We start from the raw sequence: 27858 nt of genomic DNA, 5'->3' as shown, positions 1-27858 counted from the left end.
TGAGACTTCATATACAGTCTCTTACTAGCGTACAATGCACCGCACCATAGGTACTAATAGATAACAGACAACTACAATAGTACCTGTTATATTGTACAGGACTGGGTAACCCTATATCTTCTACACTACCATAAATAATGGCAGCACAACTTACATACTAAGACTTGCTGACCATGTGTCAGATAAATGCCTTTTCATTATAGTCTTGATAGCCTCTTTCATGAATGATCTAATCTGAGATACCTTTCGGAATCAAGGGCTATGTTGCCTGGATGGATTAAGCCACTTTTGCTGTCATCTCTTCTGGTATGACCAAGCGATAAGTAGTAGGATGGCCACAAGGATCTCCTCCCACATCAGCTGTAAATGTGGTGTGTTCTTCATGTAATTTCTTTGAACAACATGGAAAAGAATGAAAGCACTGCTGGCCTATAGGTCCACACTAGAGTATTATCCTAGAAATCTATGTCTGAAACTTCTTTATATGCGCCTGAAGATGTACATTCAATAATCTGCATTTTATAGACCTATCTATGTCCATAGGTGCTCCTCCTTCAGTCCATCACTCATGGATAGAATCTGCAGGGCCTCCGGGCATTATGGGGCCTAACTTATCATAGAGTCAATACTATTTCAGATTTTATTTTAATGAGTGATTAAAATTAACCCCTTTCCACCATCGTCAAAGGGATCCATAATTCTGGCAGAGACAAAACTTTCAATGATCAACGATTCTTTGCTGCCTAAAGTAATTCATCAATATCTTAATATTAAAAAGTGTCTACACACGCTTTTAGGTACAGTATATATTGCCTTCCAGAGCTCCCCCTATCCTTTAAAAGGATGAGGATGAAACGTCAGTGAACATGAAAATGCTTTGTATGCCATGAATATTCAGCTTTATATGTTCTTTTTTGTCTTTTACAATATTACATAGTGCATTAAATAAGTAGATAATATATGCCAACATATACATTTCTCTCACCTCTAACATATTTTTCCTACAGACTGGTCTACAAGGTCCACCAGGGCCTCCTGGTCCACCTGGCCCTCCAGGGATCCCGGGATCAGATGGCATAGATGTGAGTATACAAACCAGGAACAAAGAGCCACTGTGTGTAGCCAGACAGAAACTGGACACTTCTTAAAAACCACCACTAGATGGCGAGAGTAGACAGTTAATCTTCATATAAGCCCAGCAATGGATACAAGTCCTGCGGCCGGTTGAATACATAATGGGGATATCTATAATATGTTTTATTAATATAATAAGTTGTCATTAACATATTTTCCTAAATATCTTATAGTAGTAATAATATTATCAAGGGTGCTATGCCCTTTCCATGCATATATGTCTGCTTTCTAACATGGTTAGTTACAGTAATGTGAGAGGAGCTGTCATGGCAGAGAACTTCCAGAAAATCTCAGTGGTAAAGACCTTGGTCCAGAGGCCTTGCCATTTGTTATATGCAAACATCATTCATCTGGCACTGACTTCTATGGCACTGACGAAGATAGCCAAACTCTGTGCTCAACTAGTTATGTCAGTGGTATAAATTTTAATTGGCAGAGGCATAACTATAATCCATAGGGCCCATACCAAAATAAGTTGGGGCCCCACCACCTAGTGTGACAGCTAAGTACATCAGAAAACCCACATTACAGCAAAAAGCCACCATATCGTTATTTCCTACAAATAGGTACCATGCTCTTGAACCTGATAGGGCCCTCCCAACCCCTGGGCCCCCTTGCAGGTGCAGAGGTTCACACTGCTAAAATTTATGTAGGCTGATCTTCCTGAGAGCTATGCATTTTTGGTGATGGAAACACAGCCAAAGGCCTCATGCACACGACCATTGTTGTGTTCCGTTCCGCAAAATGGGGTTCCGTTGTTCCGTGATCCGTTTCCGTTTTTTGTTTCCGTGTGTCTTCCTTTATTTTTGGAGGACCACTAGACATAAAGGAATGTAAAAAAAAGTCTAAGTCTAACAAAAAGTCTAACGCGGATGACAATCTTGTGTGCCTCCGCGGTCCCATTGACTTGAATGGGTCTGTGAACAGTTTTCCGCGAAAATAATAGGACAGGTTATATTTTTTTGACGGACTGGAACCACGGATCACGGACGCGGATGGCAAACGGTGCATTAGCCGTCCGCAGAAAATCACGAAAAACGGCGCAACGGACACGGAATAAAACAAAGGTTGTGTGCATGAGGCCAAAGACACACAAAAAACACTAGCTAGTTTAGTCCTTTCCCACCGACATCGAAGGGGAAGGCAGAAAGACGTAACATGTCACATCTTAAGTGAACCTGAAATCAGCAGTGGAAAAAAAATGTGACCATGTGTTCAAGGTTGCATTTTTTACATTAAAGTCAATGAGACCCTGTTCATGGAATTGTGACACCTACAGGGGGCCTGGTTGAACCCCTGAAAAACAACCCCATAGCATTATCCCTCCTCCACTGAACTTTAGAGTTGGCACAATGCAGTAAGGCAGGTAATGTTCTCCTGGCATTTGTCAAACCCAGACTCATCCATCAGACTGCCAGATAGCGAAGCGTAATTGCTCACTCCGCAGAACATGTTCCCACTGCTACAGAGTCCAACGGTGGCATGCTTTACACCGCTCCATCTGATGCGTGGCATTGTGCTTGGTGATATAAGCTTTCCATGCAGTTTCTTGGTTATGGAAACCCATGTCATAAAGCTCCCAGTGCACAGTTTTTGTATTGATGTTAAAAGGGGTTTTACAGATTTAATTGATGACCTATCCTCTGGATATCAGGTCAACGGTATCTGATCTATGGGGGTTTGACACATAGGACCCCTGTCAGTCAGCTGTTTGAGAAGGCAGTGGGGCTTGCGGTAATGTGGCCTTCTCGTAGCTTTCCCTAGGCCAGTTCATCGTCCACATGGCCTAGGCGTAGCTTAGCCCCATTGATTCAAGTGCGATACCAAGCTCAGTCACTATGCAATGTACGGTGCTGTACTTGGTGAGCTGAGCGAAGGCTGCAACACTACTGTGAGCGCCAGTGCTTATTCAAACTGATTGGTGGCGGTCCTGGGTGTCGGACCACCACTGATCAAATACTGATGACCTATTCAAAATCCCGGAAAAACAATTTAATACCAGAGGAGGTTTGGAAGTCTGGAGTCAGCATAGCTTTGGTGACCTTTACGTACCTCAGAACTCAATGACCCGACTTTGTAAGGCTAGGAAAGCACAGTGACATGTGTTGTGCGAACAAAAGTGTACAACTACATTGCAATATGTCGTGCGACATTCCTGTCGCACCAACGTCACACATTTTTTATAATGATTGTCAATGGTGTTGCACTGCGACATGCAAAATGCTGCAACTGCGACGCGACATTTGCACAAAAATTCAACTTGGATGGATTTTTTGCGACTGTCGTGTCGCAGTTGCAGCATGTCGCAGTGCGACTCCATTGACTATCATTATAAAAATTGTTACGCAACACATGTCGTTGTGTAGCCCTAGCCTAACTTTACGTGGCTTGTTGCTTCATGGCTGGCTTGCTGTGGCTTCCACTTTGTAATAATACCACTCACAGCTGATCGTGGAAAGTCTTGGAGGGAATACATTTCACAATCCTCTTCAAGGACCACCCTGGAATTCAGTGAGCTCTTTAGGACCAGCCATTCTTTCACAAATGTTTGTAAAGGCAGACCAAATGGATAGGTGCTGGATTTTATACACCTGTGGCAATAGGACCGAACGTAACACCTTGAATGATTAAGAGGTGTGTCCCAATAGTTTTCTTCATATGGTGTATTTTGAGTTTTTTGATCATCTAATTAATGCACCTCCCGATCCATATTGTTGGTTTTGGTCACTTGGTAGTATGGCGTAGCCTAAATAGAGGTATACATTTAAAAAATTATAGGGATTTTCTCAATTAGACAACTCCTGTTCATATGTACTAAAGAGTGCATATGAATGTCATCAAGAGAAATACCTCTCATCGAATGTTCTCTACATACAACACCACTCTACACCAGAGCATTGATGCAAAGTGCAGCTCCTACTCTGATGGACTCAGATCAACTCTGTCACTTGGTCCCACATTCATTTGATGTTTTGCTATCCGCAGCTTTCACTGGTTGTATCTAATAATTTTCAGTGATCATCTGGGGACAGCTCTGTTTGGAGAAGGGGTTGTCTAAAGGAAGTCAGAGTTTGACACCAGGTCCAGCTTCACCACAGTTTCCTTGAGGCATGTTCCAGCATGGATTTGGTGCCAAAAAAACACACTGAATGTGCTCTGAAACCACCTCCCATTGTTTTTAATCGGAGGCCGCTAGTGATGAGTGAAGCCATGAGTGAAGCCAAATACGAAGTCTCTTTGCTCAAAACTTCGGATTAATGCTGTATGGAGAAATGTATGGTCTCCGATGAGGTAAAGTCAGTTATTCGCAAAGTCTCTCAAGACTTCGTTGAATAACTTTGGTATTTGATTTTTGTAAGTGGAAAACCACTACAATACAGCACTAATCTAAAGTTTTGAGCAAAGCGACTTTGGATCTAGGATCCAAAGCTCTGGTCGCTCATCACTAGAGGCCGTGTCACAGTTCATACAGATGAGGACAGAGACAAGGTCTACACGTCCATTCTTGGTGTGTTTACTGTGCGGACACCTCGGAAAGTCACAGTGGGAACTACTCCTGGTTTAGCTCCATTCAATGACGTTAAACTGAGAGCAGGAGCATGCCATTCAAAATGAAAACCCATGGCAGAAACTGCAGCAATTTCTGCAGTGGGATACATGGCGGACTTTGTTGCAGACAATATCCGACATGTGAACATGCCCTAAGATTAATTCCCAAACATGGGGGTTGTTAAACAAAACAACTTACTGTGTCACTGCCCCTCTCTTCTGGAGCATAGGGGGAGCATGGGTCTTTTACCAACTGCTCATCTTAAAGGGCCCTTTGAGTAGATGAAATGCCACTCATTGATTCAGTGTTGATAGCATTGTGCGGATTTCCTAATTTAAATGGATTAAGTTCACGACTGGTAATGAACTTGTGAATGAGATTAAGGCCCCATTCACAAGACCGTATTTTTGGTCCACATCCGATCCATATATTTTTGCGGATTGAATGTGGACCCATTCATTTCAATGGGGCTTCAAAAAATGCAAACAGCACACCGTATGCTGTCTGCATCTATATGTCCTTTCTGTGGTCCTGCAAAAAAAATAGAACTAGTCCTATTTTTGTCCGTTTTGCAGACAATAATAGGCATTGTTACAAGGGGGCCACAAAAAAACGGATGCAACACGGACATCATCCATATTTTTCGCTTTTCAGATCCATGTTTTGCAGACCGTATATACATATGATCATGTGAATGCACTCTTAAAAGGTTGTCCAGGATTAGAAAAACTGTCTACTTTCTTCCAAAAACAGCGCCACACCTGTCCGTGGGTTGTGTGTAGTATTGCAGCCCAGCTCCATTGAAGTGAATGAGATTGAGCTGCCATACCAGACACAACCAAAAGACATGTGTGGTGCTGTTTTTGGAAAAGAGCAGCCATGTTTTCTACTCTTGAACAACTTCTTTAATCATAATTCCCTGCATTAATTGGTGCAAGTTATGACTATGGTTTAAACGTTTGCTTTTATTAAACTAATCACAGTTTATCTATAGCTGCAAAAAAATTTGGAGGTTGAGATAGGCTGACTGCCTGACTGAATTTCAGTCCAAATATTCCTAAAAATGTAAAGGGAAATGGTGTGGTATCCCTGCTAAACACCAGATGGCGCTGCATGGATGCAAGTTACCAGCATTTCAATATGGATTGATATCCTTCAAAATAATTTGTAATACATTACTTATTATTGTAGCTATTATTTTCACCCCTTCAGGACCAGGCCAATTTTTGTTTTTTTCTCCCCGACTTCCAAGAGCTGTAGCTTTTTTTTAACTTTTCGATTCACATAGCCATATGGGGCCTTGTTTTTTTTGAAGGACAAGTTGTATTTTTAATGGCAGTATTTAATTTACCATACTTTGTATTGAAAAATGGGGGGCGGAATTATTTGTGGAGTAAAATAAAAAAATAATGCAATCGCACCATTGTTTTTTGGGGTTTTTGGGGTTTTGCCTCGAAGACGCAGGCTGGTGTGTGTACGCAGGCGCGATCTAACGGCACGGCGGGGCGCAGGCGCAGAAGATTGGGCATGAACGATGCCCGGAGGATTGAATTGCGCAGGCGCAGGATCGGGACTGGGGAGAGTTCTAGCCGCCGCCCAGCGAAGTGAATAATGATGAGCTGGGCGGGGCTTAAGAACGGCAGTTGGGAAGGCTGGCTGGGCGCATTTTCACATGAAACGCCGCCCCTTGGGCAGATTGCTGACAGGAGAAGCAGGTTATAAAACTTTATATTTCGCTCTTTATAAGGTGGACAGGGGGGATACTTATATGCTTTTAAAAGACTGTATAAGACCTGTAATGAGATATATCTAACTATATATGCTGTTTTGGCCTGTCAGTGTCCCTTTAAGAATGACATGATAGCATTATTCTTCAGGTCAGTAATAGCAAATTAATATACTTTTTCTTATGCTTCTTCTACTTTAAAAACAATAAAAACCTATATATATTTTGCATTGCCACATTTTGACACCGATAACATGTAACTTCAATTTTTTTTTCAGGGGGCGAGGTAAAAAAAAAAAAAGCTGTGATTACTTGATTTTGATTCTTTTCCATTACTGCATTCCCAATACTTTTATATTATGTAGGGTTCGGGGGCGGATTGGCCATAGACCTTACTGGGAAATTTCCAGGTGGGCCGATGTCCAGGGGGGCACCCAAGCCCTCCTTTCAGCCACTGGCTGCGTACATAATGAGCTGTGAGTATCAGGTACTCATATATCTGGCCAGTGACTATACATGCCTTGCTGAATTAAACTGCTGTGGTCCCCACCTCAACCCCTAGCCCCTGCTCCATATCCTAATCAGAGACAACTGGTGAAAGAGGACTAAAAATGGCAGCTATTGAAGGAGACCACAATGGGGCAGATTTTGGGGCAGTAAATTGTGCTGCACTGAGATATATGGATCTGATGGGACGGTATTTTACGCTATGGTATTGCTCACCCCGTCTACCTCTGTTGCCCCTCCTATCAATTTGGAGGGCCACTTTTAGTTTTTTTTTTCCAGGGCCACTTTAAGTTCCCAGTCTATCCCTGGTAGGGTTACAGCCATGTGTGCAAAAGGGTTATTATTAATAATAATAATAATAATAATAATCATAATAGAGTTTTATGTTTACTACTAACAATAGGTTTTGCCTAGAAACATGTCAGTGATCTCTCAGTCCATCACACAGTTAACATTATATTGATTTGGTTTGTATTTCCTACTTGGATTACCTGTCATGACTCCAATTACTCCAGACTGAACTGACAAAACCTAACAAGCGTGCATTAAAAAAAGAAATGTAAAGGGAAAAAAAAAGGCCTAGATAAAGAACACGTGGTATCTCTTGCACACAAAGTAGTGGGGCTGACATCTACTTCCCCTCTAAGCCACCACCACAAGTCTGCTTCCTCAACCTTTTTATTTCTCAGCCAGGCCAAGCTTATATTAGCATTTATTTATATAGACTGAGGTATATTTTGCAGTAGCTATATATTTTTTTCTAGGCCTATGCTGAGGTATGTGCACCAAAATCCATTCATTACAAGGTAACCTTAGAACACAATAAAGCTGGTGCAGTGTAATGGTGCATGGTGCTGCTTCCCTCAAGACACTTTTTAGGCTAATTCCACACTAGTGCTAGACATCTCCGGCAGGCTGTTCTTGCAGGGAGCAGTCTGCAGGGGATGTCTGGATCTGGCATTGCCAGAAGCTGCCTGAAGACCTAATTAAAATGGGGACCAGCGGAGATCCGGCTGCAGCCCGGTAGAGCCCAGCAAGGCAAGATCCACACATCTTCAGCAGGCTGATCCCTGCCAGAACAGCCTGCTGGAGATGTCTAGCGCTAGTGTGAAACTAGCCTTAGTCATTTTAGAAAACTGTCGTGTTTTTGATTATTTTAAAAGGCAGTTGTGATCAGAAACGCTCGGCTATTTTCAGAACTCCCACAGTGCAGAACATCAGAACTTGCACCTATCTGATGTTGATGGCATATCTTACTGATGTTTTAGATGGGAATAACAATCTGTAGTCAGACTATACTTTCTTGTTTAATCTTGAAGAATTTACTTGAATGTTTAAGAGCAGAATAATATGGGTACCGTTCCGTTTTCCTAATTGCCCGAATGACCCAAAAATAGGAGCTTGTATTCATGAAGGGAGCATACTCTGGGACACAGCAACCAGCTATCACTCAGTGTGAGATGTAGGGAGCACAACCCTCATGAATTCAATGGACTTCTAACTATAAGTCTGCTGTCTTCTTTCAGAAACAGTACCACACCTGTCCATGGATTGCGTACGGTACTGATGCTCATCTCTTTTGGCCTGAATGATGATGAATTACTCTTCATTTAAAAAAAAACCAGCCATGTCTACTGTATTAATATCAGATCTGTGGGAGTCCGACTCCTGGGCACCTCCAAAAATCACTTGGATGGAAGCAGCATTACAATAAAAAAGCACAGCCACTACACAATGTATAGTAGTGTTGAGCGGCATGTCCCATATTCGAATTCGCGAAATTTCGCGAATATTCGAAAGAATATTCGTAAAATATTCGCGAATATTCGAATTCGTTATTATTTCGCATATGCGATAATTCGATAATACATATGCATGAATGCAAAGCCCTTTGCCCCTGTTCTGGGACAAGTGCAGATATTCGCCTGTGCGCTAATAAAATCGCATTGCGAAAATTCGCACCTCAATCACTTTCTCGGCAATGTGAGTAAGATCTGAGCTTTTGGACTTTTGGGAATCAATCGAGATACAGTGGGGGGTGATGACAGTAGTTGACAGAGTACAGATCAATGTAATCTGTACGGTGGAAACTAAAATAAAAAATACGAATATTCGTAAATCGAATTTTTCGAAGTTCTAAATATTCGCGAATATGGTGCTATACTATATGAATGCACAGGCCTTTGCCTCTTTGTTCTGGGGACAAGTGGGGAAATTCGCCTGTGCGCTAATATAATCGCCTTACGAAGATTCGCAACTCAATTCACTAATGTATGAATGCAAAGCCCTTTGCCTCTGTTCTGGGACAAGTGCAGATATTCGCCTGTGCGCTAAAAAAATCGCATTGCGAAAATTCGCACCTCAATCACTTTCTCGGCAATGTGAGTAAGATCTGAGCTTTTGGACCCTTGGGAAACAATCAATTATATGTGTACTGTAATTTTGTAAAAAAAAAAAAAAAGAATATTCGTTTTTACGAATATATAGCACTATATTCGAAATATTCGCGAAATCTCGAAATTGCGATATTCGCGAAAAAAATTCGCTTTTCGAATATTCGCGCTCAACACTAATGTATAGAGCTGTTGTTATGGTAGCGGTCCATGCCTAGCTCCATTCTCCCTCCACTCTCTGCTCTGCTTAACGGCTTTCATGATCCTGTTTTCCAGCAGCTTGGGTCCGCCAGTTTCCCCTCCTCCTCCTCCCTGGTGTGCATGGCCGATGGAGTAGCTGGCTGTCCTCCATGCAGGCTGCAGTCAGATTCCTGCCAGTACTGCCCCTTACTTGCCATAGGGCATGCATGCGACCTCTGGCTCTTAAAGGACTAGTGTGCGCACCCTTGTTTTCCCAGCCAATGGCTAATCATCCAGGGGTATCTAGGTACCTTCCCCTGCTCCTTCAAAACTGTGAAGATTATGTTCATCTGCCCATTTACCGACTTCTGCCTGTTTCACAGATTTGACTCTTCGCTGCCTTACCAGACCTGTGCCTGATCTCCATTCTGACCCTGTGATGCCCGCATTGACCTCAGACTGTTTATCGGACCGCACAAATTCTGCTACCGTGGCCTCCATCTGTCCCTGACTATGGTTTCACCTGATCTCTTGGTACACAACACCTCTGGGGGTCAGCAGTCACTTGAACATTGGCGTAGTGGCACGGTGGTTCCCATGCAGCGGAGTTCATATCCCTGTATAGGGGTTAAACGGTGAAGACCAAGGAGGCCACTTAGTTAATGCCCCTAGGAGTAGCTCCAAGCCAATCCTATTCAAGTGACATGATAGATCCAAATTTGCTTTGCAATAGCTTTTTGTAGCGGCTCCTGCAAGCAGATGATTGGTAGGGGTGACAGATTCTTACCCCTGCTAATCTGATATTGATGACTAGAGATAAGCTAATTTTTCAAAAATGTGATTTCCGGTTCGCCAAACTTTACGATTCGATTTGATCCGAATTTATTTGCTCCTCTCCTCACTTCCCCCATATAAAATATCCCTTCTTTGTGGCCTCAGTAGATGCCCCCATAGTGCCCCCAATAATGTTCCAGTAAGAAGTGCCCCCATAGATGTCCCCATAGTGCCACCCAATAATGTGCCAGTAAAAAGTGCCACCAATAATGTGCCAATAAGATGTGCCCTCATAGATGCTCCCACAGTGCCCCCCAATAATGTGCCAGTAAGATGTGCCCCCATAGATGCCTCCCAATAATGTGCCAGTAACAAGTGCCCCCATAGATGCCCCCAATCATGTGCCAGTAACAAGTGCCCCCATAGATGCCCCCAATCATTTTCCAGTAACAGGTGCCCCCATAGATGCCCTCCAATCATGTGCCAGTAGTAGTACCATATTAAAACAATAAACACTTATACTTACCTCCATCAGGCTGGCAGCGATGCGATGCAGGCCTCTTCCGACCTGTGTCCTGCGCTGTACGGCTCAGGCGACGCGATGACGTCATTATCCCACCTGCACCAGCCTCTGATAGGCTGCAGACATAGTGCCTGCAGCCTATCAGAGGAACGGGGAAGGGAGACTCCTCTCCCTCCCCTGCCCCGCCGCTGCCCCGGGCCCCCCAGAAGCAACTGGGCCCGGGGCAGCTGCCCCTTTTGCTCCGCGTTAAAGACGGCCCTAAGGAGGCCACAGAGTGGCCGAGTGACATAGTGTTGAGGTAGCAGCAGCATGAGGAGGTCACAGAGTGGCAAGGTGACATAGTGTGGAGGTGGCAGCAACAGCCTGAGGAGACCAGAGAGTGGCAAGGTGACATAGTGCAGAGGTGGCAGCAGCAACAGCATGAGGAGACCAGAGAGTGACCCAGTGACAGAGTGGGGAGGTGGGTGGCAATAACAGTACCCGCTGATGATGGTGGGTGTAAGAATGAGCACTTGGCATCAGATTTGTGGCATCAGGCGGGTGCCAGCATCAGAATAGTAGCTGAAGCAGGTAGCCAGAAGAAACCGGGAAACCGGTCTCTTTTGTCAAGGTTTGGGTGAGACAGCATGGATGATCTAATCTGATGCATCAGGCATTGGTAGGTGGAAATCCTGGCTGATTCATCTTGACAAAGATCAGTCTCTCCACATTTTGAGTGGACATGCGAGTTCTCCTTGTGGTAACTATGGCCCCCGCCGCACTAAACACCCACTCTGATGCCACACTACCAGCCAGGAAAGACAGCTTTTCCAGGGCAAACTCGGCCAGTTGCGGCCACAAATCCAGTTTGGCTGCCCAGTAGTCCAGCGGATCTTCGATGACGGGTGGCAGGGTGCACTCAAAGTATGCCACCACCTGCTGGTTCAGGTTCTGCTCTATGTCTAGCTGCTGGTGAGTAGTGATGAGCAGCAGGGGCAAGATTCGAATGCGCAATATTTCGCGAATATTTGGATGAATATTCGTCAAAAATTTGTGAATTCGAGAATTCGCGATTATTTTCTTGATTATTGTGAAAATCGGCAATGTAATATGTGTGTATACTGAGCACAATACAGACGTGGGTCACTTTTGCTACATTTTTCAAGCTGCTAGAAGTTTCCTAAGACTGGAGAAAATGGTTGGCACGGCAGAACATTACAATAGCTTTATATGCAGATAGAGTGCTCCAATATATTTGCGATTGCGCAAATCGGCAATTAATGATGCGCATATTTTTGCGCAATATGTGCAACTTCACATTTTAGCAGGTCTGACTACATATTACTGATTGGTGTTGTTGTGAACTTGTGACATCACAGCACTATGTCTGTAGCATGTATGTATGGACAGCAGAACATATCAGCTACACTATATCACGATTTAACCTACACTGACTATCTACCACTAACTATCTGTATTATATATATATATATATATATATATATATAGGCTAACTAACTAACTAACTAACTAACTAACTATCTAATGTAATGACACAGCAAAGCACAGAGCACAGCAATGACACTGCTGTCTCTCTCAGAACTGCAAAAAACTGCAGAAAATGGCTGCTGGGGAGGTTCTTATATAGTAAGGGGTAGGCAACTTTCCTATTGGTTGCTAGGGATGTTGCTAAGCTCCTACAAAGATATTGCTGCCTTCTCATTGGCCCACAAGCAAGAAGCAAGGAGGGATCATGGGTTCAGATGAAAAAAAATCTAGAATATTCACGAATACAAATATATAGCACTATATTCTAAATCTTTGCAAATTTTAGAAGTAGCGATATTTGCAAATAAAATTCTCTATTCGAATATTCGCAACCAACACTACTGGTGAGTATCTTCTTCACTATGCAGGTGAAAAAAGATGGTCATCAGCCACTCTAGACTCAGGCTGCTGCTGATGGAGCTGGTACAGCTTCTGCCACCCCGTACCCCCCAAGTAGTCATGGCAGTGGAACATGAGCGCAGAGCCCCTTCCCGGTCAGACCTGCGAGAGGATGGATGACGGCGCAGATAGGCAGCGGACAACTGACTACATAGGATGTCTCTATAGTAGTTCAGTTTGTCCTCCCTCTCAGCAGGTGTAGCGAGGGTCTAACATGGACTGGTACCAAGGGTCTAACATGGTGGAGAGCCAGTAGTCATCTCTGTGGCAAATGGTGACAATTTGGCTGTCACTACACAAGCAAGTGAGCATGCATCAGGCCATTTGCGCAAGAGACTCAGAGGGACTCCCTGCCTCCATCTCCACTGCATACTGCCACAGTGTTCCTGGGCCATCTGCCCCATCTTCCTCATCTCCCTCTTGCTCCTCTGGCTGCTCCTGTTCCTCCTCTCCTGTAACCTGTGTAGAAAAACCACCCATTTTGCTACACATTGCTTGTGCTCAAATGTCCTCCTCCTCCTCCAGTTCAGCCCCCACAGGGCTCATGTGGCCGTGAGATGTAGGCGCCACGTCTCCAGTCCCCTGACCAGCCAGATTTACCAGCATTTTTTCCGGGATATGAATCAGTGGAATGACGTTGTACATCCCGTAGTCCTGGTGACTGACAAATAAAGTGGCCTCCTCAAAGGGCACGCGCAAACGGCAGGTGTCACGCATGAGCTGCCACTGGCTAACATTTAAGTTACACAGGGGAGTACCTCTGTCCGCTTGGATCATCAAGAAATCGTTTATGGCCTTTCTCTGTTCGTATAGTCGGTCCAACATATGGAGGCTGGAATTCCAACAGGTGGAAACGTCGCATATCAGCCTATGTTGGGGGACACCATTCTGCCGCTGCAGCTCAAGAAGGGTGTGCTTGGTGGTGTACGAGTGGCTGAAGTGCATGCAAAGTTTCCTGGCCATTTTAGGATGTCTTGTAGATGGGTGGAAGACTTCAAGTCGCTTTACAACTAGATTGAACACGTGCGCCATGCAGGGCGCATGGCTCAGCCTTCCTTGATGCAGCGCCGACACCCTGTTCTTCCCATTGTTGGTCACCATGGTTCCGATTTTGAGTTGTCGCGGAGATAGCCAGGATTTGATTTCTTGATGAAGGACACAGAGTAGTTCCTCCCCTGTGTGACTCCGTTTGCCCAGGCAAACGAGGTGTAGAACAGCGTGACACCGTCATGCCCTGCACATGTGGAATACTGGAGGAGCACTGTGAATTGTCCCTGCAGTAGAGGCTGAGGACACGGTGGAGGATGAGGAGGCAGAGGCGGACATTGTTGCAGGACCAACGGCGTGAGAACGTGGAGGCGGAAGCGGCGTCACCTGGCCAAGTTGCTGGTGTGGCTGGGAAGGAACCACATTTACCCAGTGGGCCGTAAAGGACATATATTGTCCTTGACCGTAGTAACACCTACCGACCACAAACAAATTTCATCACTGAATAGCTAATCGACTAATTGTTAGTCCCTACGGAAGATACTCTACAATCACCTATCAATTTCAAACTCTGAATGACAATGTAAATTCACCGCAGAAAAGCTAATAAGAAGTACTTATTTTTCCTATTAATAAACACCACAACGCACAATGCAGCGATGTATCAGCGGGGAGGGAGGAGGGGCGGAGGCTGGCAACTTGCGTCGTTCACAGCAGTATACATATCTAAACACTAATCCTTAACCTCCAGTAACTTTAAAGCAGCGCTATCTTGTTTGTTTACTACTTGTTTACTACTTACATTCAAGCTCCGGTAACAGGCAGAGTGGGCGGCGTCGTAACGTCACTAACTCACGTCACGCGCCTGCTCCTCCCACTTTATGAATGATGCAGGCGCAGCAGGCGCGTGACTTGAGTGAGTGACATTATGCAGCTGCCCGCTCTGCCTGTTACCGCAGCTTGATTGTAAGTAGTAAACAAACAGGATAGCGCTGCTTTAGTTACTGGAGGGTAAGGATTAGTGTTTAGATATGTGTACTGCTGTAAGCAGCGGGGCCCGGTGTATTGGGGGACACTGTAATGGGGGGATCTGTGGATGACACTTAAAGCATAAGATGCTATATAGTGTCATCCACAGATCCCCTCATAGCATGGTCATCCACAGATCCCCCCATAACAGTGTCATCCACAGATCCCCCTCCCTATAACAGTGTCATCCAAAGATACCCCTCCCCATAACAGCATCATCCAACGATCCCCCTCCCTATAACAGTGCCATCCACAGATCCCCCATAGCATGGTCATCCACAGATCCCCCCATAACAGTGCCATCCACAGATCCCCCCTCCATAACAGTGTCATCTACAGATCCCACCATAACAGTGCCATCCACAGATCCCCCTCCATAACAGTGTCATCCATAATTCCCCCCCCATAACAGTGCCATCCACAGATCCCCCATAACAGTGTCATCCACAGATGCCCCCATAACAGTGTCATCCACAGATCCCCTCCATAACAGTGTTATCCACAGATCCCCCATAATAGTGTCATCCACAGACCACCATTAGTTCAAAACCCACCAAAAGCACACCTTTTGGTTCAAAATATTTTTTTTCTTATTTTCCTCCTCAAAAACCTAGGTGCGTCTAATGGGCAGGTGCGCCTTATAGGGCGAAAAATACGGTACTTATTTTTGCTATTAATACAGCGCAACAATGTCTGTATGACAATGTAAATTCACAGCTTCCTCCTCTTCCTCTTCCGATGTCAAGAATGGCTGCTCATCGGTAAGGTCTAGGAATAGATGGGAAAATAATTCCTCTGACTCTAGTGGAGGGGCTATGGTGGTGGTGGTGGTGTTGATGTCTTTGGGGGTGCACACAGCAGAGAGTGAGGAGGGTGCAGATACAGAGGATGAGGAGGGTGCAGAAGAGGAAGGCTGAATGAGCCACTCAACCAACTCTGGTGCGTCCTTTGAAGTAATCGCACGCTCCTTCTCCAACTTCCCACTTAGGCTCCGGCCTAGTGCACCTGCCCGACCCCTACCACTCCTGCGGAAGGGCCTGCCTCTTCCTGTCATTTTCAAAAGGACCCTGTGCCTAAGTCCCTAGAGAAGAGCAGTATTTGTGGAAGCAGGTATATCGCAGGCCTCAATCAATATTTGGTGAAAATAGGTATATTGAACCCTTTAATCAGTATTTTGTGGAAGCAGGTATATCACAGGCCTCAATCAATATTTGGTGGAAACAGGTATATCAATCCTCTTAATCAGTATTTTGTGGAAGCAGATATATCACAGGCCTCAATCAATATTTGGTGGAAACAGAAATATCAAACCCCTTAATCAGTATTTTGTGGAAGCAGTTATATCAAACCCCTTAATCAGTATTTTGTTAAAGCAGGTATCTCGCAGGCCTCAATCAATATTTGGTGGAAACAGGTTTATCAAAGCCCTTAATCAGTATTTTGCGGAAGCAGGTATATCGCAGGCCTCAATCAATATTTGGTGGAAGAAGGCATATCAAACCCCTTAATCAGTATTTTGTAGAAGCAGGTATATCGCAGGCCTCAATCAATATTTGGTGGAAACAGGTATATCAAACCCCTTAATCAGTATTTTTTGGAAGCAGGTATATCGCAGGCCTTAATAAATATTTTGTGGAAACAGGTATATCGAACCCCTTAATCAGTATTTTGTGGAAGCAGGTATATTGCAGGCCTCAATCAATATTTGGTGGAAGCAGGTATATCAAACCGCTTAATCAGTATTTTGTTGGAAGCAGGTATATCAAACCCCTTAATCAGTATTTTGTGGTTGCAGGTATATCGCAGGCCTCAATCAATATTTGATGAAACCAGGTATATCAAACCCCTTAATTAGTATTTTATGGAAGCAGGTATATCGCAGGCCTCAATCAGTATTTTGTGGAAGCAGGTATATCAAACCCCTTAATCAGTATTTTGTGGAAGCAGGTATATCGCAGCGCTCAATCAATATTTGGTGGAAACAGGTATATCAAACCCCTAATCAGTATTTTGTGGATGCAGGTATATCGCAGCCCTCAATCAGTATTTTGTGGAAGCAGGTATATTAAACCCCTTAATCAGTATTTTGTGGAAGCAGGTATATCACACCCCTCAATTTTTTTTTTTTGCCACAACAGCTATATCACACCACCCTGTTTATTTGGGGCAACAGGTATATTGCAGCCGTCAATCTGTATTTTGTGGAAGCAGGTATATCACACTCGTTGCAAATAGTTGTTCCAATAGCTCTTGTCCCTCTATATAGCTGCTGTATCGCAGCAGAACCGCAAACAACTGCTGCGCAATGCAAATGCACTATATACTTTCTATGTTAGAACGTATATTATAGGTATATCACACCCCTCAATCAGTTTTTTTGGGGGCAACAGGTATAACACACCTGTTGCAATTAGTTGTTTTAATAGCGCTTGTCCCTCTATATAGCTGCGGTATCGCAGCAGAACCGCACACAACTGTTGCACAATACAAATGCACTATAATATCCTTTCTATGTTAGAAAGTATGTTATAAGTATATCACATCCCTGAGTATATCACACCTATCGATAGCACACCTATGCCAGTCCTTAAAAGGACTTTTGTGGCCCTATTAGCTAGCGCTTGGTTTCCCTAACAGCCTGTCCCTGCTCCACAAAGCAACCTCTCCCTACACTGGCAAAACACAGAATGTAAAATAGCTGCGAGATCGGGTTCTGTTATAGGGTGGGGGTGTGTCCATGTTCTGAAACGTCTCAATTGGCTGTCCTATCCCACCTGATGGATGTGTCATGGGTCAAAGTTCGGTGCAATGCAAAAGATTATGGCACCGGCGGACATCGCCATATGTTTGCATGTTCGGCGAATCACGAACGCGCAAAGTTTGAAACAACTGCCGTGCGAACCGCAAGGCCATCCTAGTCTGTAATATAGACCAGAATAGGACATATTCTATCATTTGCAGAACACCCGCATGGATCCGCAAATAATACATGTGTGCATGGCCCCATAGAAATGAATGGGTAAGTGCGCTAGCCACAAAAGTGTGGATAGCACATGGATGAAAAATACAGTTGTGTGCATGAAGCCGTAAACATCTTTATCCAGTTCTGGACTTTAAACATCCTGTGGGTTCACATTTAATTCTGCAAGAAAGTTTCTAAATGTCCTTGCAGAGTTTTCAGCTGAACGAAGATCAAAAAGCTGGTGAGCTGGTGCTCAGTGGCAGATGGACTCCACATAGAGAACGCAGAAACGGTTTTTACTGTCCCTGCCGCCCTGATCACGATACACGCTGTGATAAATGAGCGCAGCTAACCCCACCCCTCAATGAGCACTTTGTATACAGATCAGCAAGCATCCATAATACTGCTTCCTCTCATCCCAGCAGGGCCAGGTAGCTGCAGAAGCAGCTGGATTTTAGCAGATTCAGATCTTCTGTAATATTAACCCCTTAGTGACACACCTGTTTTGGGCTTTAAGGCGCCTGCACATGAGTGCGGCTGAATGCACATAAGATCTGCACAGAAATTTCTGCGCCATATCCGCACCAGAATCGGCAATTTTTAGCAGCGGTTTTTGGTGTGGATTAGATGAAGTTTTGCCGCAGATCTCACCCGGCATTAGAAAACTGTGAAATCCGCAGCTAAAACTGCAAACATAATGGACATGCTGCGGATTTGGAAATCCGCACAGTAGGTCAAAAAATCTGCAAAGTGTACATGAGATTTGTGTAATCTCATACACTTTGCTGGTATTGTACTGTACTACGCTGTGGGTTTTCCGCATGGGAATTGTCACAGAAAAAATGCATGTATTCTGCAACGTGTGCAGGTAGCCTAATGACGCAGCAATTTTTCTGTCAAGAGCTGTAACTTTTTAATTTTTCCATCCATATAGCCGTATGAGGCCTTGCTTTTTGTGGGACAAGTTGTAGTTTTTAATGGTGCCATTTTGGAGTACACATAACTTGCTGATAAACTTTTATTAACACTTTTTCTGAGGGGGATAGGAAAAAGCAATACTGTCACTGAGTTTTTATGTTCATTTTTCGGTATAAATAAAATTATAACTTTATACTCTGGGTACTTGTAGTTTTCATTGGTATCATTTTTGGGTACCTAACACTTATTGATTGCTTTTTATTCATTTTTCTTTGGGAAGGGGGGGGGGTTGGGTAAATAAACTATACCAAAACTATATCACTATATTAAAATGACTAACTGAAATGGAACACAATTTAAAAAATTATTAAAATATCAAACAACTAGACTTTTTCCCTTTTTATTTTATTCCTGGGTGTAAAAAAATAAATAAAATAAATAAATAATAAAATACAATAAAAATCGAGGTCGATGTATCACTGAAACAAAAATACAAAAATGATTTATATAACCTTAAAAAACTAAAATGTGCCTGGTCTTGAAGATGGGAAAATCAGGGCCGTCTTTAATATTGATTGGACCCTGGGCAAGAATTTACTTGGGCCCCCTGGATCCCGCCTTCCCACACCTTAAAAAAAAGCGAAAATCTTATACTCACCTGTTTCCTTTCACTGGCGCTCACTAGCTGCTGGTACGGCGAGGGATGGTGCAACGCAGACGCGCACACCTCACCGCGTCCTGGCACAGGCGGGCGTGATGACATCATCACGCCTGCCTGCGCTGGGATTTCACTACCAAATAGACCTCAGGCCTGTAGCCTATGACAAGTCTTGTCGCCATCTGCAAATTTTAAGGCGCATTGGCGACCATTTTGGTCGCCATCTGGAGCGCTGTATTGCATCAGTGACATGAACACTCTCCACATATAAGTGATATTTTACATCAGTGACATCACCGCTCTCTCCACATATAATGTTATATTACATCAGTGACATCACCGCTGTCCACATATAGGCGATATATTACATCAGTGACATCACCGCTCTCCACATATATGTGATGAGCGGTGATGTCACTGATGTAATATATTACTTACCGGTATATGTGGACAGCAGTGATGTCACTGATGTAATATATTACTTATGTGTGGAGAGTGGTGATGTCACTGATGTAATATATCACTTATAAGTAATATATTACATCTGTGACATCACCGCTCTCCACATATAAGAGGCATATTACATCAGTGACGTCATCCCTTGGCGCTGGGGTGCGCAGCCAGGGCCGGCCTTAGGTGTTCAGGCTCCCTGTGTGAGCTAACCTTGTGGTAGTGTTACCTGCAGTCCTATGTAAAACCACAGATAACACTAGTGCTAAATAATGTAGTAGTGTTACCTGCAGTCCTATGTAAAACCACAGATAACACTAGTGTAGATCATGTGGAAGTGTTACCTTCGTCCTTAGTGTACCTCCCTGTGTCTATCGCTTGGACTCCATGCTGGCGCTGCCTCCTCTTCCATCTTCTTCCTCTTCCCCCGCACAGAACGTTCTGAAGCAGCTGCGTCAAGACATAGGAACACTGTGGGCATGGTGATACACACAGGGAGAGACACACACACAGGGACTGGAACACACACACAGGGACGGACACACAAAGGGACGGACACACACACACACAGGGACAGACACACAAAGGGACAGACACACTCACACACAAAGGGACAGACACACACAAAGGGACAGACACACACAAAGGGACAGACACACACAAAGGGACAGACACACACACACACACAAAGGGACAGACACACACAAAGGGACAGACACACACAAAGGGACAGACACACACACACAAAGGGACAGACACACACACACAAAGGGACAGACACACACACACAAAGGGACAGACACACACACACACACACACACAAAGGGACAGACACACACACACACAAAGGGACAGACACACACACACAAAGGGACGGACACACACACACACACAAAGGGACAGACACACACACACACACACAGGGACAGACACACACACACACACACACAAAAGGGACAGACACACACACAAAAGGGACAGACACACACACACACACAAAGGGACAGACACACACACACAGGGACGGACAGACACACACACACACAGGGACGGACACACACAAAGGGACAGACACACACACACACAAAGGGACAGACACACACAGAGGGACAGACACAGACACACACACACACACACACACACACAGGGACGGACACACACACTGGCACACTCAACATCAGCAGCAAGTCCAACCCTTAATGACCCCCAAAATCCCTGGGGGAGGGGGGGTTGATGTAGTAGCAGGCAGGAAAGCACACACTGTCCCACTGTCCTATATGAGCCCCCCCCACCAAATACCTGTAAGTTCTGCTAGTTGCTTGGCTGTGTCTGTTGTGGCTGCTGGCTGGGGCTCGCTCCGCCTCCTTCCTCTCTCTGCCTGTGCGGCAGCTGCATCACGCTCCAGCAGCCACTGGTCTGCTCTGTTAAAGAGACAGGCAGGCCAGGCAGCAGAGCGGAGCGCAGAGCGGCCGCGGGCCCCGCCCCCTCCTCACTCAGTCTATTTCTATAGTCCGGACCGTGACTCCGTGCTGTTACATGGCCGGCGGCGGCAACAAAATATAGGGGGCCCAAGTAAAATCCAAGTAAAATGCTGCTTGGGCCCCCCAGGAGCAACTGGGCCCGGGGCAGCTGCCCCTTTTGCCCTGCGGTAAAGACGGCCCTGGGGAAAATAGTCCAGTTTTGAAATGTTTGTAATGCATCTTTAGGAAGTACTGAAGCCTAAAAACTAGGGGCTTACCCAGAATGGTAACTTATCACCTACCCAAAGGATCACAAAAAAACGGGGTCACTTGTGCCTGTTTCAGTGGAGCTGCAATGACGCATGCATGCCGCCACTCCATTAAAAGTCTATGGGACTGCCTGAGATAGCTGTCTTAGTCCCATAGGCTTTGATGAGAAATTTCTCACCGGTCCACAACTAAGTTGTCATTCTGGGACAACCGCTTTAAAACTTTCTGCATGGGTTTTCTGATTTAATAGTTAAAAATATTACTCTTCATGTAGGCTCTACATAGTTAAGCTTCCTTTATTTGAGTAGGCTTACTAATAAATAGCTCCTTGGCTCTGCTAATCATGATATATTTTTTGACCACTTGATATGCTCTGGTAACAATGCTGTATACACAATAAAGATATTCAGTGCTCGCACAGATGGCTTCTATGTTTCTCAGCTAATGAGATTTCTATGAGTGTAATTTAGTTCTTTTAATCTCGGAGACGTTCATTGCTTACTTCATTGGACTCGTTTATAAATTCATCCATGCTGAATCATGGTGTGTGGGTGGTTAAAACCTGGAACAGAGAAAAAGGTAAATTAATTCCAATGGTTTCTAGAAGAGGAACGTAGCAATATAAACAGTTGTAGGAACACACAGTGTTCCTACAGTGTCTTCATTTATAGTAGATTCAGAATGAATATTTACAACCATGGAAGCTAATGGGCTAGTTGGGGAACTTATCAAAACTAGGTTGCTACTTCTGCTTCTTGAAGAGCCTGTAGAATATGAGAGATGGAGCCTGGTTGTTCACTAATCATCTAAATCTAACCCCACTGCATGCAAACTGTGTTCAGATGCTTCATAGTAAATGAAATGATATATCCGATGGCGAAAACTCTTATGAAACCAAGTCCACTTTATGGCTTACTCCTCGAATATAATAAGATTCATTTTTTGTAAGCCTCAGCCTTCATTATGGAATGGAAATCACTTTTTTGCCATCACAAAATGGCATTGTCTTATACAGATTTATAGCAAATGTTTCTTAATCAACCATTGATGGTGATTGATGTGTACTGTAACCCTTGGCGCAGTCAGGGTGAATTAGAGACGGTTTGTTAATTGACCTCTGCTTCTCTACAGGGCGATAGAGGGCCTCCAGGAATCGGACCTGCGGTGAGTACCAATTAAACAAGGGATTTAATCCTCTAGAACACAGAAAGGCTTACCTTAGCCTTAGCCTCTGTTTATGTAGGAAGCTTGACTTCTTTTGATAGTTCATCCTACTTAAATTGATGTTTCTTGCACATTTTAGGAGTGAACTGAATTTGAAGGCACAAACAGAAAATAAGAACATTACATTTTAAAGCAGATACTATTTTAGTTCTAGACTATTAATTATGTGCTTCTCCTATCATGGAGCTCCAAGAAGACTTTAAGTAGCACCTGTCAGCAGTATCGATCCTATAAATTAGACATACACCCTGGTAGGTTTGATCCTGCTGATCCAAACAATACCTATCTTGTGAAAATCAGTTGCGATGATTTAAACATTCTTTTATTTGTTTGCGCCAATGAAGGCAATAGGTCACTGAGAGCTGGGGTCTGCCCCCTCTGTACCCCTCAGCTCCATGGCCACACCCCTTGGAGCGCTGAATCCATCATTTGCGTTAAGAATAAAAGTGTTTTTTTTTCATGGAACACCACAAATGATTTTCATAAGATTTAAAGGGGTTCTCCTTGATTTACATATTGATGGTTTATCCTCAGGATGGGTGGGGTACCAACTCATGGGATCTCTGCTGATCAGCTGTACCAAGCACAGCGCCATACATTGTGTAGCAACTGTGCTTGGTACTGCCTCAGATTCATTCACTTGAATAGGGCTGAGATGCTCATGGGCCATGTGATCGATGAACGTGTCATCACTAGAGTAGGAAAAGCAGCGAGAAGGTCACGGTGCTCACAGGAGCCCTGCTGACTTATCAAACAGCTGATCGACAGGGGGTCCGGGTGTCAGACACTGGTGACCTATCCTGAGGAAAACAGTTTGAAATTTTGTAATTTTAGTAATTTTTAGTAATTTTAGCCACTGAGCTATTCAATAAAATGTATCTGTATAGCACCACCTGCTGTTTGTTCTTATTTTTATTTATCAGTCCACCTCATAGAGGTGTTGCCACCAGCCATATCTGCTGTTAGAAGCTGTGGCAGTTACAGGGGTGCAGCAGAAAGAACATGCTTCTTGAGAAAGTGCACCCCCTCCCCCCCAAGATGCCAGCCTGAAATAAATGTAGCAGAACAATTGGAGCAATGAATGTGGAGATCTCTGGCTCCATGGGAGGTACAGGGCTGGTTCTAGCTTTGTAAGAAAAAGACTGTCATGTACTTTGTGATGGTATGACCCCTTTCAGCGGGAAATCATATGCCAAAGGCCAAGATACACCGGGAGTTACAGCCCAAACTGTATTAAAAAGTGTACAAGAATCTATTCATTAATACTCTATAAAACAAAATGTAAGCCACTTGATATGTTTTATATGAATGGCAGAAATATGCAGCTGTAAAGGATTACAGTTATATATGTCTGTCCATACATTTGATCAAATGGTTCTGCTGAACACAGAAATGGAACATGGTGTGATTTACCTGGCCAGCGTGTTAATGAATTTTTAAGGTGTTAGAAACATTTGTGATAATAACATTAGATTTGCGAATTACTACAATCAAATATCTGCACATAAGATATTCTAGTCATTGATAGTCATTAGGCCTTAGAACTATATTGAATCTAATATGTTGGCTAGGAGCCCCCTCAAATTGCTGCCTTGCTTTATCTTTTCAGGGTGCAAAAGGAGAGCCAGGCATTCCCGGGCCAGACGGACGTCCTGGTGAATCTGGAATTGATGTAAGTAGAAGGTTGAATGTAGACAGTTGCAAGGACTCATAACTGCAGTGGCACATAATTAATAATATATCAAATGGAGAAAAACAGAACTGGATTGCACATCCACAAGCTATGCTTTGATCTAATTAACCTAGCTTCTCAGCACAATATTCAATGTACTGCCGCCTATACTGCATGCTTATGCAAGAGGCATTAGTGTACATTTTGATCAAAAGCCATAAGCTCACTCACCGCGTCAAGGTTGCCTCTTTAAGAGGGACCTACTCTAAACTTGGCGCAGCACTGCGCGGTGACCTCCAAACCCGACGCGGCACTGCGTGTCGACTACCAGCGTCACAACACCGCACCAGCAGACGGCGGGACCCAGCAGTCAAACAGCACCCCTGCTGCCTGGCAATGCCATCCTGGCACTGGGCCCCACCAGCACAGCACCACATCAACAATGGCCACCGCGCGAAAAAAGGCCACCGCGCAGCACTGCACCATCTGAACAGTTGTCTAACACAACATGTCCTAAGCTATCATAATTATTAAGACTGCTATGGGGCCCATGGGGGCACATTGAACCTTTTCTCCTGTTCCTGGCACTCCCTACTACTACAATCAAACATTGAACTCATTACTAGTCTACCAGAACCATATTTTAAATTATCTTAATACTGTATTTGGTTTTGACCACAAATGCATTTTAGGGTCTCATTGGAGCTAAAGGAGATCCTGGGCAACCAGGCCGTCCTGGAACAAAAGTAAGTAACTGATAAATCTTTATCCTTCCCGTTTCACTACTGTTTCCAAACTGTTGAATACTTCTGCCTTTGTCTACATTGTACCCATTGGCCACCTTATAGAACTAAGCTCCTCTCTTTCACTGTCTCACTGAAGAAAGATTTTCAGAAACCCTCCTTAAAGTGGTTGTCCGAGTTATGAAAAAAAAATATATAGCACTGAAAATCTGATGGGCAGCAATATACAACTAAGCTAAGCAAGTTTTATGCAAAATATATATATATATATATATATATTTCCTAATTTCCCTGGTTCTTTTCTGGCCCTTTGTTTACATGCAATAAAAACACTCTCTGCCCCTCCCCCCGCTCTGCTAAGGGAGTGGATACAAGAGCTGCCCTGAGTGACATGTCTGCCTGCTGGGAGACTCAGCAGCATGTTCTATGTGTAGGACTACAAGTCCCAGCTGTATAATGACACTGCTAAGGGAGTGGATACAAGGACTGCCCTGAGTGACATGTCTGCCTGCTGGGAGACTCAGCAGCATGTTCTACAGTACAGACCAAAAGTTTGGACACACCTTCTCATTCAAAGAGTTTTCTTTATTTTCATGACTATGAAAATTGCAGATTTACACTGAAGGCATTAAAACTATGAATTAACACATGTGGAATTATATACATAACAAACAAGTGTGAAACAACTGAAAATATGTCATATTCTAGGTTCTTCAAAGTAGCCACCTTTTGCTTTGATTACTGCTTTGCACACTCTTGGCATTCTCTTGATGAGCTTCAAGAGGTAGTCCCCTGAAATGGTTTTCACTTCACAGGTGTGCCCTGTCAGATTTAATAAGTGGGATTTCTTGCCTTATAAATGGGGTTGGGACCATCAGTTGCGTTGAGAAGAAGTCAGGTGGATACACAGCTGATAGTCCTACTGAATAGACTGTTAGAATTTGTATTATGGCAAGAAAAAAGCAGCTAAGTAAAGAAAAACGAGTGGCCATCATTACTTTAAGAAATGAAGGTCAGTCAGCTGAAAAATTGGGAAAACTTTGAAAGTAAGGGCTATTTGACCATGAAGGAGAGTGATGGGGTGCTGCGCCAGATGACCTGGCCTCCACAGTCACCATACCTGAACCCAATCGAGATGGTTTGGGGTGAGCTGGACCGCAGAGTGAAGGCAAAAGGGCCAACAATTGCTAAGCATCTCTGGGAACTCCTTCAAGACTGTTGGAAGACCATTTCAGGGGACTACCTCTTGAAGCTCATCAAGAGAATGCCAAGAGTGTGCAAAGCAGTAATCAAAGCAAAAGGTGGCTACTTTGAAGAACCTAGAATATGACATATTTTCAGTTGTTTCACACTTGTTTGTTATGTATATAATTCCACATGTGTTAATTCATAGTTTTGATGCCTTGTCATGAAAATAAAGAAAACTCTTTGAATGAGAAGGTGTGTCCAAACTTTTGGTCTGTACTGTATGTGTAGGACTACAAGTCCCAGCTGTATAATGACACTGCTAAGGGAGTAGATACAAGAGCTGCCCTGAGTGACATGTCTGCCTGCTGGGAGACTCAGCAGCATGTTCTATGTGTAGGACTACAAGTCCTAGCTGTATAATGACACTGCTAAGGGAGTGGATACAAGGACTGCGCTGAGTGACATGTCTGCCTGCTGGGAGACTCAGCAGCATGTTCTATGTGTAGGACTACAAGTCCCAGCTGTATAATGACACTGCTAAGGGAGTGAATACAAGAGCTGCCGTGAGTGACATGTTGCCTGCTGGGAGACTCAGCAGCATCTTGTATGTGTAGGACTACAAGTCCCAGCTGTATAATGACACTGCTAAGGGAGTGAATACAAGAGCTGCCCTGAGTGACATGTCTGCCTGCTGGGAGAATCTGCAGCATATTATATGTATCGAACTACAAGTCCCAGCTGTATAATGACACTGCTAAGGGAGTGAATACAAGGACTGCCCTGAGTGACATGTCTGCCTTCTGGGAGACTCAGCAGCATGTTGTATGTGTAGGACTACAAGTCCCAGCTGTATAATGACACTGCTAAAGGAGTGAATACAAGAGCTGCCCTGAGTGACCTGTCTGCTTGCTGGGAGACTCTGCAGCATGTTGTATGTGTATAACTACAAGTCCCAGCTGTATAATGACACTGCTAATACACACAGGATCTTCCCCCTACCTCCTTGTGCAATGCTCTCTCTAGTCCTTCAGCTCCTGTGCCCAGAATTGTCACTGCTGCAGATACCCAGTGTGTGCAGCTGAAGGGGTTAAGAATCCTAGGAGAGAGTAGACGGCAGTGAAGGGGGGCGTGGCCAGCACAGTGACGTCTCATTTACAGGCTTGTAAACGACCTTTATCAGAGCAGGGACAGAAGCTGACATCACAGGTCATGTGACCCTCAGTGAAATCTGAGAAACCAGCCATGGGAGATAAAGTGAGTTAATTGGAAAGCTGTTATATTTTCCCAGTTAGGAACATAGAAAGAACAAAAAAATAACTCGGACAACCCCTTTAAGACAAGATTGATCACTTTCCATGTGCAATGGTACTGCAGAACTCCTTTGCATCTTGGACTTCTGGCAGATGTGTTTGCACATACTACATGGCACATAAATTTTTGACACCCCCTACAGAGAAAGAAAAAACGATAAAACTGTGAGAATTGCTTTTCCTTCCAAGCGATGTACAGTACATGGCAGTATGAGAAAGGCACTGACAGATTCTAATTACACGGTATTTGCTTGTTGCTACCACATCTAACATG

General features: G+C 44.1%; 1 protein-coding gene across 1 annotated transcript in view; it reads left to right on the top strand.

The window, feature by feature from the left end:
- LOC120993795 (collagen alpha-2(IX) chain-like) overlaps positions 1–27858 on the top strand; it is a 156244-nt gene that overhangs the window by 7555 nt on the left and 120831 nt on the right. Inside the window, exon 3 of the mRNA XM_040422266.1 lies at positions 1008–1082. Coding sequence (XP_040278200.1) covers positions 1008–1082 — 75 coding nt within the window. The remainder of the gene's footprint in view (positions 1–1007; positions 1083–27858) is intronic.

The sequence above is a fragment of the Bufo bufo genome, chromosome 3 (assembly GCF_905171765.1).
Source record: "Bufo bufo chromosome 3, aBufBuf1.1, whole genome shotgun sequence".
Lineage (NCBI taxonomy): Eukaryota > Metazoa > Chordata > Amphibia > Anura > Bufonidae > Bufo > Bufo bufo.
Note: the sequence above shows the minus strand (reverse complement) of the source record. Positions and strands in the feature narration are given on the sequence as shown.